The sequence below is a fragment of the Buceros rhinoceros genome, unplaced genomic scaffold (assembly GCF_000710305.1).
Source record: "Buceros rhinoceros silvestris isolate BGI_N320 unplaced genomic scaffold, ASM71030v1 scaffold2536, whole genome shotgun sequence".
NCBI classification, from domain to species: domain Eukaryota; kingdom Metazoa; phylum Chordata; class Aves; order Bucerotiformes; family Bucerotidae; genus Buceros; species Buceros rhinoceros.
Genome location: NW_010415616.1, coordinates 35,560 through 52,325, shown reverse-complemented (window position 1 = coordinate 52,325; position 16,766 = coordinate 35,560). Strand labels below are relative to the sequence as shown.

The window sequence follows — 16,766 nt, the reverse complement described above, 5'->3', positions numbered from 1 at the left end:
TTCTATGAAAATGTGACATGAGCGTCTTTTACCAGAAATAAATGAAAAAGGTAAAAAAGAAGAGGAAGATATGTCTGTATCAATAAACAAAGAAAAAAGCCAGAGTAGGACCTGTGTTCTTCAGGAGGCGCCTGTCCCTTCTTTTGCTCGATTCCTGACAACATGCAGGAGCAATGTGTCCAAGCTAACAACAAATGTTTCAGAAATTCTGAAAAGAAACCACAAAATTCTAGGAAGAAGAGAACCTGTAACTGGAAAATAGTGATTTTTTTCAGTTACTGCTAGAGAGGAAAACTAAACCGAGGAGGAATTCCGCCACATTTTTCATCCCACTAGTCTGTGAAAGTTTGCACTCCCTAAAGTGCACACCCTTCAAGCATTCTGAGAAAATTTTTACGTTTATTTTGAAAAAGTTGTCTCCTTCATGATAGTTAAAAGAATTAGAAAAATGTAGAAGGCAGGGTAGGGAAAAAGCACTCCTGTGGGAAGTTTGCATCCCTTTTTGCTCGTGGCCTTTGAAAAATTTCAGTTCCCATATGTTCAGGAGAGGCTGGTTTGGGATAATTTTCCCAGTATTGTATTTGCAGCAAATGCTCTTCAGGGTTTTTCCCTGAAAATTGCTGCTGTTGCAGGCAATGAAAACACTGGTCGCCTTCATGAAGATGTGGGATTCTTCTTCTATTTTTCTGATTCAGATGCAGATGAACAAGTCACTGTGTTCAAAAAGGTACACAAGGAATTAAAGCAGAACAAGAATTACAACAATGAGGTAAAATAGTGGGATCTGAAAGCCAGCAGGTTCAGCTAGGCCAAAAACACAGAAAGAATGGGAGCCTGAGAGGGATACTGAGTCCTGAGAAGAGTGGGAGAAGAAAGAGGGCTGCCTCAACAAAGCAGCAAATGGTCAATTATTCTGTAAATTATTATGTATATACAAATATGGTTGCACTGAGTTTGGAGCAAAGCATTCTGGTAGTCCCCAACACAGGAATGCTTGAATCTGCAACTCAACTTTTCAACTTTCCTTGCTTCCTTGTTCAGGAGCTCCAGGTGTGCAGATGGAAAAACTATTCTTATCTATTATTTAGACAGGAGAAATGTGATGTCTTGTGGTTCTGCTGTATACAATATCTCAACATCTCCAAAGCTACTGGCAGGCCTCAAGTACAATTATAACAGGGAAAAAGAAGCTGGTCCTGTTCTGAAGAAAGATCGGCATTTGGTGAAGGACTCTCACTGATGACCTGCTCAGAGAGGCTGAAAAAGAGTAAAATGTACTAAGGTCAGCTTCACCTCCGTGTTTGTATGTTTTTCTGAGCAGACCCTGTCACAGCCCACAAAGTGGAAAAGAAAATCAGAAGATTGCAGATGCACTTCAGCATCTTCCACTTGGCAAGACACGGCCTGACATGTTAGAAGTGTCGAGGAAGAAAGGCTGCTGGGTTTTGTGTTTAGTCAGCATTGTTCCTTTGGCAATCTCTGCTCACAAGCAGGAAGTTACACTCACAGCATGTGGATTCTCTAAACCCTGAACTCTTCTGGAGAAAACAGGAAATGAAAATTAAGCATAAGGATATCAAGAAACGTAGCAACGTGCGAACAGAACACGCTATTGAATGCTTCCATCAAGTCATTACTCAGATGTCCACAGAAACGCATGGGTGACTCCACCCAGGTTCAACCAGATGCTTCCCTGCAGAAGTTAAATAATTCATTTTCAGAACACACTGGTATTAAAATCTGAAAGAAATTTTGAGATCGTTCAGTCTGCTATAACTTGATATAAGATTTCAACACAGAATCCCCACATGTAGTACAACTGTAGTTTCCAACTGAAAACAATTAAAAAAAAAAACAACAAGTTCTAAACCTCAGTAGAAATATTATAGCCTAACCTCAAGGAGTAAACAATATTTCCATTCTTCTAGACAGGCTCAAAACACACTGAAAAAACAACATAAGGCACCTTGCACTTTCACACTATATTTTCATGCTACATAATCAACATTGGGGTTTTTTCTTTCATTTATCTAAACTGCCTAGATCAAACATAAAAAATCTTGGCAGAATCAGAGGATTATGGATATGAGTTATTAGTATTCAGATAAAATTTTCTTTGCTTTTCCAGCCATCACTTATGTTTCATCTTATCAAGCATTTCCATTGTTTTTATAGCAAGAGTATTTCAGAAAAGCAAGATCTCAATTCCTCTGTGAATGTATATTTATGCAACATACAACGTGAAACCTCCTCTAATTAGTGGCATCTGCTCAGGAGACAAAATAAGAGCAAGAAGGTAGTTCTAAGTCAACTAATTGATCCCAACAGGAAGAGCAGGTGGTAGTAGAAAATGGCTGAAAGAACTGGTGAAGAAGCAGAATACATTAAGTAACAAATTATATTGCATCCATATGAATATGAACAATTTCCAAGAAGACACACACTGCTTTTTTCAGTCAAATAGAGCAACATGGATAATTTCTCCAGCCCAATCTTTGAAACATTTTTGATGTAGTCAATCACTTGTCAGGAACGTTGCATCTTAGCAGCAGGAAAAGAGGACATAATGCCGGATCACCAACTGATGTTTGCTAAAACCATTACACAACAGCTCAGCCCAAGGAACACGAAAAGAACATGAGGGTGTGGAAGGAAAATACCAGTAGTTTGGAAACTACTCTCTCAAATTTTCTTGAAATTATATGTTCCATCCCAAAGACATCATATTTGATATAAAGCTGAGGGATCACAAGGGGTAAGCTCTCTTCTTCAAAGGCCAGTGTCCAAGGAGGACTCTGTCTGTTTTGCCTTTGATCCCAAGTTGTGTCTTCCTGAATCGAGTTCCAGAATCCAGCTCCTGAATCTGATTTCCAACTGCTGCTGAGCCCAGCCTGGGCCTTCCCCAGCACCTGCCCACAGCATCAGTGGTGACGGTGACGTGAGTGCCATCAGGGGAGTTGAGTTCAGTGTCGGTATTGTATATAGATTTATATATTTCATTTTATTATTATTTTTATTAAAACAGTTTTAGTTCTATCAGGGGAGTTGAGTTCAGTGTCGGTATTGTATATAGATTTATATATTTCATTTTATTATTATTTTCATTAAAGCAGTTTTAGTTCTCTTTTCCAACTGGTAAGTCTTTCTCCCTTATTCCTTTTCTCTTCCTCTCTTGGGGAGGGAGAGATAAAACAGAGACCATACATCATTCATCTAGTGGCCACACCAGCTCTAGCCCGTGACACTTCCTGACACTTTTTAGTCGTAGAGGTGTACCTGATAGGTATGGCAAATCACCAGAAATAAAACATCCCCTCAATCTTTAATTTCTTTCCAGTCATAGGTTTGCATGTGTACGTTATGAAAAGTTATCTGGAAGAATCACTCAGTGTGCAGATACTGCCTTAAGATTGTGCAGGGCCCCAGAACAGGACTGAACTTCTTTTGAGTAGACACTGCACCTGTTTGTTGTTTGCACAACAGCCAGTGCAGGGAGGCTGGCATTCCAGTCAGGGCCTCTTGACCTTTCACTGTCCCTTTCACATACCTTTCTAGCTTACACCACTTCACCACATAATTGAAATTACATCATTCTTAACATCATTAATCAGTCACTCAGTCGGTTTCCTGCACATAAGTCACACCAGGTGACATGAAGAATCATCAGAGGTTCTACTCCTTGAAAAGACACGCTCAAACAGCTGAGCATTAAAATGGAAACAGCACTAGGAAGAAAGGAAAGGAAAAAACTGGGAGAAAGGGAGCGGAGCCAGACAAAGGGAGTTCCGGGAGAATTTTGCCCGTTACCTACACGCTTATGTAATTCAAAATTTTTATTAAATCACTTAGCTGACATTTTTGTCTTGGTTTTAAACAATCAACCCCGGAACACATTCAGAATAACATGTTCAATATATTATTTGATCACAACTTTTGATGGAATGTCTCCATCGTTGTATCATCTCTTTTTCAACTATATCCTCTTACAGAGTCTTGACTAGACAAGACCATAAAATAGAAAACTATTTAGAAAAAAAAAAATCAAAGGTAGTTACTGTTTATTTCATAGAACAAAAACTGAACCCACAAATTCAAACCTTGTAAACCTTTGTATGCAAGAAAGGAATAATGGATTTACAAAAATTAGGAATATAAACTCCTCATTGGGGAACCCAAGATTCCCATAAATGGTAACTGATCTAGCCATTTCAGAAAGGAAATAAAGTCAATAGTAACTAATACATTGATAAAGCTAAATTGTTCTTGACTGCCAGCACACACTCCACAGACCTATGCTACTTACTGAGAGGTTGTAGGAGAGCAGTACCAATATGTGGTCACCATAACAGCTATCCAGTGTTCTTCCAGAACATGTACAGGTAATGTTCCTCCCACTCCTCAGTAACTGTTGTCCTGATTGATAAGAAGGAAGTTTTGTCACGACCTTCATCATGTCCCAGACAAACCTGCTTATGGCCAGCCAGAACCCTGGCAGTTAATGCCAACCACAATTTTCCATTTAAGAGCCTTGCTCCAGGATTTTACCTGATTAAATCCTAGAATACATAAACAACAAGAGCTACATACTTGGTTCTCTGTACTGTGTGAAATTGTGGGAACTGAAATTATTTCATAAAAGTTTTTTCTGCCCATGTGGTTTGAAGGGGACGTGCCTAAACACAGGCGTATCATCTGCCAGCTACTCCTGTAGGTAAGTCTCTAGGAATACTTGAAAGATGGTAGAATTAGAGAGATATTTGCTGGATAGCTTGGAGAATCTGGTGCAGAAACTTCAAATCTTGGGATTTGAGAGATCTTGAGAAATCAAGTGGATCTCTCTACATTTTACTTCCTTTATTGCATCCATTTCTATTGTTCCTTTTATTAATTAGTCAATATTATCTCTTTTCCTAAGACCCACACTCACCAGTATGAGTCATCAAATCCTGAGATCTGAAATCTTACACAATTTACAACAGTTACAAAATAAAATAATTGCTGTATACAACAATACACACACAATGAAACTGGCTACTGCAGTATTTGCACATGAGAAAACAGCTTTGGCTTAATTCTAATTGCATAATTTTATTAAAACAAGGCACATTTTATTTTATTACATTACATTTTACATTACATATTACATTACATTTCATTTTATTACATTACAATGTTGCATGTTCATTCTGTTCTATGTTGGTCACAAGATCCTTTGTGTCACTAGTTCCAGGAATGGCATCACTATTAAAATACAAATTGTTCTCAAAGCTGTCATTCGTTGACAAGCGATTCTTTCTTCTTTTGTAGAAGAGATAGCCTGCAAAGCTGACTCCGACTAGGATGAGGATGACAACAATAACTACAACTCCTGCTTTACCATGGTTCAGAGTAGGAGCCTTCTCATCCTTTGTCATTGCTGAAAACAAATACAAAGAAATCAAGAGGATGCTACATAATTTTTATCTGATTACTGAAAATAATTTCTGTAGAAAGCACAATGTTTAAAGCAAAAGTGTTCCATTTGTTTCAAAATAATGAGAGACAAAGATAACAACATAAACTTAATTGATTTTAAAATTATAATGTTGCTTGCTATATCACAAATTATTATTTTTTAAATCTGCATTTGGACATTGAATGGGGTATATTGTATTCTACTAGGAAGTAATATGCTCCTAGGAAACAGATATGGTACTCGGGTGTATCAGAAAATGTAAGAGATGTAATACAGAATATGATTTGTTCTGTTTATGATCTTACATGGGACTAGTTTTTGTCTACTTGAAAGACAATATTCTTACCCTTTGTAGGCATTTCAGCTGGTGGCATTTCAGTTGATGGTGTCATTTCAGTTGCTGGCATTTAAAATATTGGAAAAAAATTATGTTATTATAATATTCTGTTGCTTATTTCTATATTATTATTTGTTTCTATATTTGGAACATACAGAATATCATATTCAGATAACTATAAGGTAATACATACTGCTTAACACTGAAAACACTTGTGTTTACTCCGTACAAAGCTACGTACACCTATCAAAAGGTGTAGCACAACAGCCTGTCTTATCCTGGTCTCATATGCAGTTATTTACATAACCCAGCAGGAAAGAATAAACATCAAAGAGTTCCATGGAGATGGATCCTGATATTAGTGTAAAACCATAAGAAAATCTACAACATCTTCAGGATAGAGATGATCAAACATAACGCTCAATCTCATGACAAATTCTCGCAGTACTTGTTAATCTTATAAAAATACAGCAACTGTAATAAAATCAGTTTGCCAAGAGACTTTAATGGCCTACCTAGAGAGAAAACTGAAATCACTCATGAACTCCAAAGTGTCTTAGCATGTGTCACATCCAGACTAAAATGTTTATAGCTCATTTAAAATTTAATAATATCTGCACCATGATATCTGCCTTTCTGGGAAAACTGGGCCATCACATAAGATGAAGATCCGTATTTTGCCATGTAGACATAAATTCAGTCTGTAACTAAATCTTGAAACTATGCATCATGTTTGATTCTGAAAAAATGAGCCCAGGAAGTTAAATTGTTTTACCAACTCCCAATCACATTGCCTGATTTCATTAATAATCCAAGAATCTTGACTACTAAAGATTTTCCAGAATTCTGCTGGAGTGTCTGTTAGCCCAGATAGTTTTACGTTTAGAGACAAATATTACTCTATATTTAGCTTTTCAGAGTAAAACTAAGCATGATTATTTATTATAAAACTAAGCATGATTATTATATTATAAATTCCAGGAATTTATACCGAGAAAAGTATCTATTAATGCTGTTTACAAAAAAACCCACTTTGCTACTTGTCTGCACTATACCAGCATGCAAATACATGGAAAACAGGGACTAATAGAATTCTTTGGGTTGGAAGAGACTTTCAAAGGTCATCTAGTCCAGCCCTTCCTGCAGTGAACAGGGACATCTTCAACTGGACCAAGTTGCTTAGAGACCCATCCAACCTGACCTTGAATGTCTCCAGGGATGGGGGCATCTACCACCTCTCTGGGCAACACATGCCAGTCTTTCAGCACTGTAAATTGTAAAAAATTTCTTCCTTATACCTAAGCTAAATCTCACTCTTTTAGTTTAAAACCATCACCCCTTGTCCTATCACAATAGGTCCTGCTAAAAAGATTGTCCCCGTCTTTCATGTAACCTCACGAGGTTCACATGGGCTCACTTCTTAAGCTTGTCCAGGTCCCTCTAGATGCCATCCCCTCCCTCAGGTGTGTCAGCTGCACTACTCAGCTTGGTGTCATCAGCTGGGAAACTGGGAGCTTTCTGTGTTTCACATTTTTGAAGTGCTTTCTGGAAGCACTGCGTGTTTGTTACATTACGTGTCACGTTCAGATCTGGACTCCCAGTACAAGAGAAAGATCTACTGGAGGGAGTCTAGCGAAAAGCCACTAAGATGATAAAGGGACTGGAGCACCTTTTACATGAGGAAAGGCTGAGAGACCTGGAACTCTTTAGCCTAGAAGAGATCTTACCAATGGGGACCTTACCAATGCATAAAACTGTCTGAAAAGAGAGTGTAAAGATGATGGAGCCAGCCTCATTTCAGTGGTGCCCAGTGACAGGAACCGAGGCAGTGGGCAGAAACTAGAATGCAGGAGGTTCCCTCTGAATGTCAGGAAACACTTTTTTACTGTGAACGTGTTTGAGCACTGGTACAGCTTGTTCAGAGAGGCTGTGGAGTCTTGATCCTTGGAAATACTAAAACCCCATCTGGACCTGGGCAAGTGGCTCTAGGTGGCCCTGCCTAAGCAGAAGGTTGGACCAGATGACCTCCACAGGCCCCCATCCAACCTCAAACATTTTGTGATTCTGTAAAGATAATGCCACCTTATGTCCAAAAGCATAGTGTAAAAAAAACCATCAGAAACATGACAAGGAATAGGAGGAAATAATTTATATTATGCAAATTTGGAAAATAATCTTCTGCCTCACTGCTTCATTTTACTGGAAATTTTTTGAAATATAAGAACCTAGACTCTTTTTTCTTGTTCCTCACCAAAAATTGTTGACTAATCAAGTTTGATATAGCACTGATGATACATACAATGCATATTGTTGTTGAGTTTCAGTGTGAGAAGACTGCATGCTAAACCTACCAACATGTTATACAAACAGTAGTTTTAGGGATATGAATCTGCTATTCCTCAATAGTGAGAGTGAGATGTCATGAATATAATATACCTAGTCACTATTTGTAGTACAATCAACTAGCACCTGTTGAACTGCTGAACAGTTCTTCAGGGTACCTAAAGTACCTAGAGTACAAAATAAAGTTGGATTATTTATGGAACAGACACGCTACAGAATTTCAAATTACTATGGTAAAAATTACCTCAATAAATGGGACAGAAAATAGCATCTATTCTACAGGAAGACTTCCATCATGGTTTTGTATTTGCAGGCTTTTCAGAAAACAGCAAACATAGCAAGCCATAGCATGTGCAACTAGAGTAAAATCATGATTCTAACACCCCATTTATTGGCATATAACTATTTAATTTCTTTTTTCAATTCTGCAAATGGAGCATTATCACAGCTTTGCAAAACCGTGCGGGGCCAAGCTGCATTTCTGTGACAGCATAGGACTCAGCTGTGTCCTGTTCTTGAGTGTGCAACTGCATAGTCCTTGCATTGACACTGACATTTGGCTGACTCCGTGGCATTTCAGCTCAAGAAGCTACACTGGCTAAAGCTAATCCTAGGAAAAGTAACTAATTTTCATCTGCTTCAGCTCCTTGAAATGGCTCAGTATCAAAACAGGTGAATACCAGTACTAGCATAAACAGGTGAGTTGAATGGTTGAAAAGGAAAGGCGGCCATTGATGCTAACACTCGTTACATACATCAATGACTATTCTGGATAGAGAATTAAAATAAAATGCCATTTTGTTTGTCAATCACAATGTGAAAAAACAAGTAAGCAGACTCTGAATGGATGGTTATATCTGACAGTTTTGCAGTATTTTCTATAGAAGATACAGTCATCATTACAAGTATCTGAGTAAGAAAAATTTTGCATGACAGCAAATTTATAGAAAGCACAGCAGAATTTCTCTCATTTCCAGTCTTGTAGAGGAAGTGGTCATATTTCAGCTACTATATGCATTGCATTCTTCTAAGAATTAGTAAGAGATTCTTCTAAATATTAGTAAGAGATTTTGATAACGCAATACGTGCTGGAAGAAATATTTAGGATGACCTTTAGGAATTCATATGCACAAGATGTCCTGACTATCAAATTGGCAGATTCAATTATTTCAGGACACCCAGTTTAGTACATTCAGACTATGCTATTTGCTTTGTTTTTCATTCATTCATCCATCCATCCATCCATCCATCTTCTCAAAACAGAAGAACACAGAGACAAAAGGTCCAAACCTGTCCACTGATTCACAATTCATAAATACTCAATTCACAGAAACACTACTTCCTACTCAGAAAATGCATGTGCATGAGACTGTCAGAGGGAAGTAAGGAAACGGTACTCCCTGGCCTGAGCAGAGGGGATACCCTCAAATAGATGAGACAAATCTGTGTGTGCAAGGCAGAGTACTAACACTGTGATTACTCAACAATTATTGATACAGAATACACAAACTTGTTAAGTGTACACACTTGGTACAGTTAGGATAGGAATACAGCCTTTTTAAAACAGTCCTGAAGGAGCTTGAGCACTAGTCAGGACTTCTACTTTCTCACAAGTTATTCTCTGGTTTTGTTGGCATACAAATGTGCATCCCTTGGTATTTCTAAAACCTCAAAACACCCAGGTGAAACACAATGTGCGTAACAGCCGTCTACCAAAACTAGCACACGAAGAGCATACTCCATGCATCAAACAAATTATAAATCTAGCACTTACTTTTTGGCTTTTTACAAACATAGCCTTTGTAGGAAGAGCAATAGATATTATTCCAGTACCCAGAGCTTGCATACATTTCAACACAGTGCTCATTCTGTTGAGGGGAAGGTTCTCCTACATTCCAGTTGACAAAATTCACTGCAGAGCTGTCTAGCCACAGCCATTCTCCTAAATGGGAAAACATGGAATATGGAAAAAGAAGGTACTATTAATTTCCATCTTGACACCTGTTCCACATTTATTTCCTTCCTGAGAAACCTACTTATGGCCATTCTTGGAGACAGGCCACGAGACTATTTAGAATTTTGGTCTGACACATTATGTTTCCCTTAAGTTTTATGCAAATGATACAACATCAATTTTTGGAAAATGGCAGGTCAGTCTGGCTTATGATGTTAAAAAGGCAAGAAAGTTTAAAATGTATCTCCCACAATTTAATACAATGGTGCAGTGTCAATTACTTATCCAGTTTATCGAAGTTACTCATGTCCAAATGTAATTGAACTCCATCAGAATGCTCTTTATTTCAGTAATTTGTAGGGAGGTTCTGCACTACTCTTTCCAAAGTCCCCAGTTAAGTCTTTCTAAGTTAAATTTTAATCCATTTGGTTTTAAGTTTCTTCGCCTTTCCCCTGACTTTACACACACAATTTTCCTTTTTAAAGCTCTGCTTCAAAAATCTTGTGATCACTGTTGTTCAACTGTGCTGGGACTTCTGGCTCTTCCTTCCTGTTACTTTTTTTTTTTACATTCTTTTAATAGTGTTATTTATTTAGAATAAATGTGCCTTTGGGACACTTAAGTTGTACTCAAACAAGCAAATTACTCAGCGTAAAAACTATGGTTTCTATTCTTGTAAGTTTCTTCATATTTTACTTTTTTTTTTTAATACCTGCCACCCTTTGTGTCAAGGCATGGCATCTGGATACCACCACTTTCCCAAAGATATGAAATTTAGTTATGCAGTTATGCTAAAATCACTACAATCACTATCTAGTACTATAATGACATGCTCTTGTTGAAGCAGCTCTTGTGTTTATGATCACTGTAAGAATTTTATTGTTCTGCACCTCCTCTGGAGACACCATATAAAACATTTTATGTGTCAATTAACCAACATGAGTAAAGCTCAGCTTTTCCTTAAAGTGTTATGCTTACAAATCATTAATCTCTTAAAATTCTTTCCTTCTCTGCTGAAAACTTCCCCTTTTCCTGGTTAAGATTGAAGTAGTGTAATTGAATACTTGTCTTCTTCTCAACTAGTTTGTCATCGAAGTGGTTGAGCAGGCAGTTGTAAAAAAACCAAAGAAGCAAACAAACAAACAAACAAACAAAACCCTCCAAAACTCAAGAAATCTCCACCCCAAATCACCTGAACAATCTTGCAGTCCTGCCTCTGACATTGTTATGCTGGAGCTTTTAATCCAGCACAAGACCAAAGAAACTTTAAGGTCTATCGTAAATACAGAAATGTCTATTCAATTGAATAGTAATTGAATTAATGAAAAATTAATAATCAGCAAATTTAAGATTTAATTAAAGCAGCCTATTTCCTGTTCTCTCTTACCTTACCTTCCTTTCAGCAAAGCAGAAGAACCATTTGACTTTGGCTCCCAATTCCCAGCAAAGTCCTGACTGTACTCTGCCATATGCACCTTTGTGCCTTACTTTGATTTTAACTATTTTTCTTTCTTTAAGATGAACTTTCTATGATTGTTCTTTCTGTTATATATTACTGGTTATTGTTTGATTATAGTTGACAAAATTCCTCTGTGATGGTAACATATGACCTTTTCTAATTTAACTTTTTATGTATCACAGTAGCACAACGTGAAATTTTCAACACCCATGTCTAACAGCTTGTTATTCACCAGAGAAAAAGATGTCAAAAATAAAGAAGGTACCATCCACATTTCTGTACATTCCTGTCCAAAAGGTTGATATTTTCCCTTCAAGTGGTTCGATGGTGTATGCCAGGAAGTTGGCTTCAGCTGAGTCTTCAACTGATACCAAAGAGGCACCTGAAAGATGCAGATTAAAAAAATTTTAAAAAAAGTGATCTCTTAGAGACATAAGTTTCACATTGGGAAGCATTCTCATTGTGCTGTCAAATGTCAGTATTATTTTTTGCCGCTATGTCAAATTCCAGAGTTTGAAGTTCAAAACAGAAACTAACTTCGGATAATGTCTTATGATGTACTCTAGAATTGTTGCTGACATATTTCTTATTATTTCCATGACATTGCACTAACATTTTGTTTGTTCCCCTCATCCACTGGAAAATAGCAACATAATTGAACAACTTTAAGGAAAAATACAGCAGGCCAATATGATAACCAGCATAAATTTCTATTGGTGTGCTACTATTTTAAAAAGAATGAAACTCTGACAAGAATTAAAAGTTTTTAGTAAAAAGTATGTATAACCTCAGTCTGTGCACAATATAACTTTGCACATTAATGAATAAGTGTTCTCTGAGCCTTTGCATAGCTCACATATAGCATAGCATTTGCCGGCTTTCTGAAGCACAGTCCTTAGAGTGACTCTCTAACCAGGTCCTGTTTGTTTTCCTACATTCTCTCTGTAGCCATCAGAAAAAGAAAGATCATCTTGGTCATCTGTTGCCCAGTTAGTGTAGTACCCTGTTAGTCATCCACATACGACACGAGGCATTCTGCCATGATTCATCCTGTATGAGGCTCTAGCAAAGCCAAGAAGTCACAGCATGGAGCCAGCAGGCAGAAAGAGCTACACAACTTTGTAGAGAGTGACAGTAAACACTGGAGAAAGTGTATCTTCAGTTCTCTTTAGGGTGGGGCTAGAATCCAGTCAATAGATATGGAGCAATCACTGTGTTTGGCACTTGACTGGGGTTTTTTTTTTTGACTGTTGGATTTTAGAAGGTATTTTTTTCTCAAGTAAGGAAGGCAGGGTTACAGAGAACGAAAATATGTAAGTGATTTGAATTACTCCCGAGTTGTTCATAAATTCTACTATGGTTCAGAATTTTACTACGGATAAGATATAATTGGAAAATGTCCAACTTCAAACAAAACCCAGTTTGCAAGCAGGGACAGCAGAATATAAGAGAACATGGAACGTTCCTCTTTTTTTCACTGTAGTATTTTTGTTTTCATAATTGTTCCTCTTTTGCCAAGGGGTATCAGATGTTTGGTTGCTATTAGATTGCATGATAAAAAGCTTCACTGTACATCCACAAGGAGGCACAGAGAGACAATGGCAGGTGGGAGCCCCTTACGTGGCTACTCACAGGTCCATCATAAGAGCCATCAGCCCATCAAAGGCCAATTTCTACAAGCCCAGAGGAGCAGAGGCACAACTGGAAGGGCAGATGACAAATAATGGGCTCAGAGGATGGGACATCCTGCTCAGGCCCCTCCTAGGGCTGTTGCAGTACATCCTCAACACTAGTCTCCAGGCATAAAACCCATCCAGATAAGTCAACATCAGAGTACTTTTCAAACATCAGAATGCCTTTCAAAGGTAGGAGACGGAGTGCCAAGCAATAGGACAGACACAAGGGATACTGATGAGCTAGGAATCACAGTAGCACCCAGGAATGGTCAGATAGGAATTAGGTCTTCTCTCCCCCAAAAAGGTGACAGGAACAATAGCCCAGCTAAAGTGCATCTACATCACTGCATGTAACATGGGCAGCAAAGAGGGAGAGCTTGAAGCCATTGTACAACAGGAAAACTATGATGTAGTCACCATCAGAGAAACATGGTGGGATGATTCACACAACTGGAGTGCTGCATTGGATGGCTACAAACTCTTCAGAAGGGATAGGCTAGGAAGGAGTTGTGGGAGAATGGCCCTGTGTATTAGGGAGAATTTTGACTGTCTTGAGGATAATGATGATCATCAAGGGATACTGATGAGCTAGGAATCACAGTAGCACCCAGGAATGGTCAGATAGGAATTAGGTCTTCTCTCCCCCAAAAAGGTGACAGGAACAATAGCCCAGCTAAAGTGCATCTACATCACTGCATGTAACATGGGCAGCAAAGAGGGAGAGCTTGAAGCCATTGTACAACAGGAAAACTATGATGTAGTCACCATCAGAGAAACATGGTGGGATGATTCACACAACTGGAGTGCTGCATTGGATGGCTACAAACTCTTCAGAAGGGATAGGCTAGGAAGGAGTTGTGGGAGAATGGCCCTGTGTATTAGGGAGAATTTTGACTGTCTTGAGGATAATGATGATCATCGTAGTGTTGAGTGTTTATGGGTAAGAATCAGGGGGAAGGACAACAAGGCAGCTATCATGGTGGGAGTCTGTTACAGACCACCCATCAAAGATGAGGAGGTAGATGAAATATTCTATAAGCAGCTGGGAGAAGTCCCACAATCACTACCACTTGTTCTTGTGGGGGATTTCGACTTACCAGATGTCTGCTGGAAATACAGCAGAGAGGAAACGGTTCAGGAGGTTCCTGGAGTGTGTGAAAGACAACTTTCTGACACACTGGTGAGGGAGCCAACCTTCTGACGAAAGAAGGACTTGTGGGTGATATGAAGGTTGGAGACCACGTGGGACATAGTGATTGTGAGATGGTAGAGTTTTCAGTTCTTGGGAAAGTAAGGAGGGGGGTCAGTAGAACTGCCGCCTTGGACTTCCAGAGGACAGACTTTAACCTGTTTAGGAGATTGGTTGGTAGTCTCCCTTGGGAGGCAGTCCTGAAGGACAAAGTAATCCAGGATGGCTGGACGTTCTTCAGGAAGGAACTCCTAAAGGTGTAGGAGCAAGCAAACCAGCGTGCCATAAGATGAGCCAGCAGGGTAGATGACAGGCCTGGCTAAACAGAGAGGTTTGGGTGGAACTCAGGCAGAAAAGGAAAGTTCAGTAGAACTGCCGCCTTGGACTTCCAGAGGACAGACTTTAACCTGTTTAGGAGATTGGTTGGTAGTCTCCCTTGGGAGGCAGTCCTGAAGGACAAAGTAATCCAGGATGGCTGGACGTTCTTCAGGAAGGAACTCCTAAAGGTGTAGGAGCAAGCAAACCAGCGTGCCATAAGATGAGCCAGCAGGGTAGATGACAGGCCTGGCTAAACAGAGAGGTTTGGGTGGAACTCAGGCAGAAAAGGAAAGTCTACAGCCTATGGAAGAAGGGTCAGGCCACTCAGGAAGACTACAAAGATCTTGTGAGGCTGTGCAGGGAGAAAATTAGGAAGGCCAAAGCCCAACTAGAACTTAATTTGGCCACTGCCATAAAAGACAATAAAAAATGTGTCCATAAATACATTAACAGCAAAAGGAGAGAATCTTCATCCTCTGCTGGATGCTGGGGGGGTGGGAAATATAGTGACCCAGAATGAGGAAAAGGCTGAGATGCTGAGTACCGTCTTTGCCTCAATCTTTAATAGTAAGACCAGTTGTTTTCTGAGTGCACAGCCCCTTGAGCTGGGCAACAGGAATGTGGAGCAGAATGAAGCCCCCATAATCCAAGAGGAAATGGTCAGTGACCTATTGCACCACTTAGAGGTGGATAAGTCTGTGGAGGTGTATGGGATCCACCTAAAAGTACTGAGGGAGCTTGCAGAAGTGCTCACCAAGCCACTTTCTATCATTTATCAGCAGTCCAGGCTAACTGTGGAGGTCTCAGTTGACTGGATGTTAGCAGATGTGACGCCCACCTACAAGAAGGGCCAGAAGAAAGATCCAGGGTACTACAGGCCTGTCAGTCTGACCTCAGTGTTGGGGAAGGTTATGGAGCAGATCATCTTGAGTGCTATCACGTGGCATGTTCAGGACAATCAGGTGATCAGGCCCAGTCAGCATGGGTTTATGAAAGGCAGGTCCTGCTTGACTAACACGATCTCCTTCAACGACAAGGTAACCCACTTAGTGGATGAGGCTGTAGATGTTGTCTATGTAGACTTTTGAAAAGCTTTTGACACTGTTTCCCACAGCATTGTCCTGGAGAAACTGGATGCTGATGGCTTGGATGAATGCACTCTTTGCTGGATAAAAAAACTGGCTGGATGGCCAGGCCCAAAGACTGGTGGAGAATGGAGTCAAATCCAGTTGGTGGCCAGTCACAAGTGCTGTTCTGCAACGTCACTGTTGGTATCTGTTCTCTTTAGTATCTTTATCAAGGCTCTGGATGAGGGGATCGAGTGCACCTTCAGTGAGTTTGCAGATGACACCACGTTGAGTGGGAGTGTTGATCTGCTTGAGGGTAGGAAAGCTCTACAAAGGGATCTGGACAGGTGGGACCAGTGGGTTGAGGCCAGTAGTATGAGGTTCAACAAGGCCAAGTGCCGGGTCCTGCACTTGGGTCACAACAATCCTGTGCAATACTACAGGCTTGGAGAAGAGCAGCTGGAAAGCTACCTGGAGGAAAAGGAGCTGGGCTTGTTGGTCAACAGCCGACTGGATATGTGCCAGCAGTGTGCCCAGATGGCCAAGAAGGCCAACAGCATCCTGGCTTGTATCAGCAATAGTGTGACCAACAGGAGTAGGGAAGTGATTGTCCTCCTGTACTTGGCACTGGTGAGGCCACATTTTGATACTGTGTTCAGTTTTGGGCGCCTCACTCCGAGAAGGGCATTGAGGTGCTGGGGAGTGTCCAGAGAAGAGCAATGAAACTAGTGAAGAGTCTGGAGCACAAGTCTTATGAGGAGCAGCTGAGAAAATTGAGGTTGTTTAGCCTGGAGGAAAGGAGGCTGAGGGGAAATCTTATCGCTCTCTACAACTACCTGAAAGGAGGTTGTAAGTGAAGTGGGGGCCAGTCTGTTCTCCCAAGTAACATATGACAGGACAAGAGGAAATGGCCTCAAGTTGCACCAGGGGAGGTTTAGGTTGGATATTAGGAAAAATTTCTTTACAGA

General features: G+C 39.8%; 1 protein-coding gene across 1 annotated transcript in view; it reads right to left on the bottom strand.

Annotated features, from left to right (window-relative positions):
* Nucleotides 1-5,045: 5,045 nt before the first annotated feature.
* The window catches only part of MRC1 (mannose receptor, C type 1), a gene marked incomplete at its 5' end in the record, with an annotated part of 43,392 nt that continues 31,671 nt past the window's right edge, over nt 5,046-16,766 (bottom strand). The window contains 4 exons of the mRNA XM_010137463.1: nt 5,046-5,416; nt 5,802-5,855; nt 9,910-10,077; nt 11,814-11,930. Of these exons, the coding sequence (XP_010135765.1) occupies nt 5,166-5,416; nt 5,802-5,855; nt 9,910-10,077; nt 11,814-11,930 (590 nt within the window). The remainder of the gene's footprint in view (nt 5,417-5,801; nt 5,856-9,909; nt 10,078-11,813; nt 11,931-16,766) is intronic.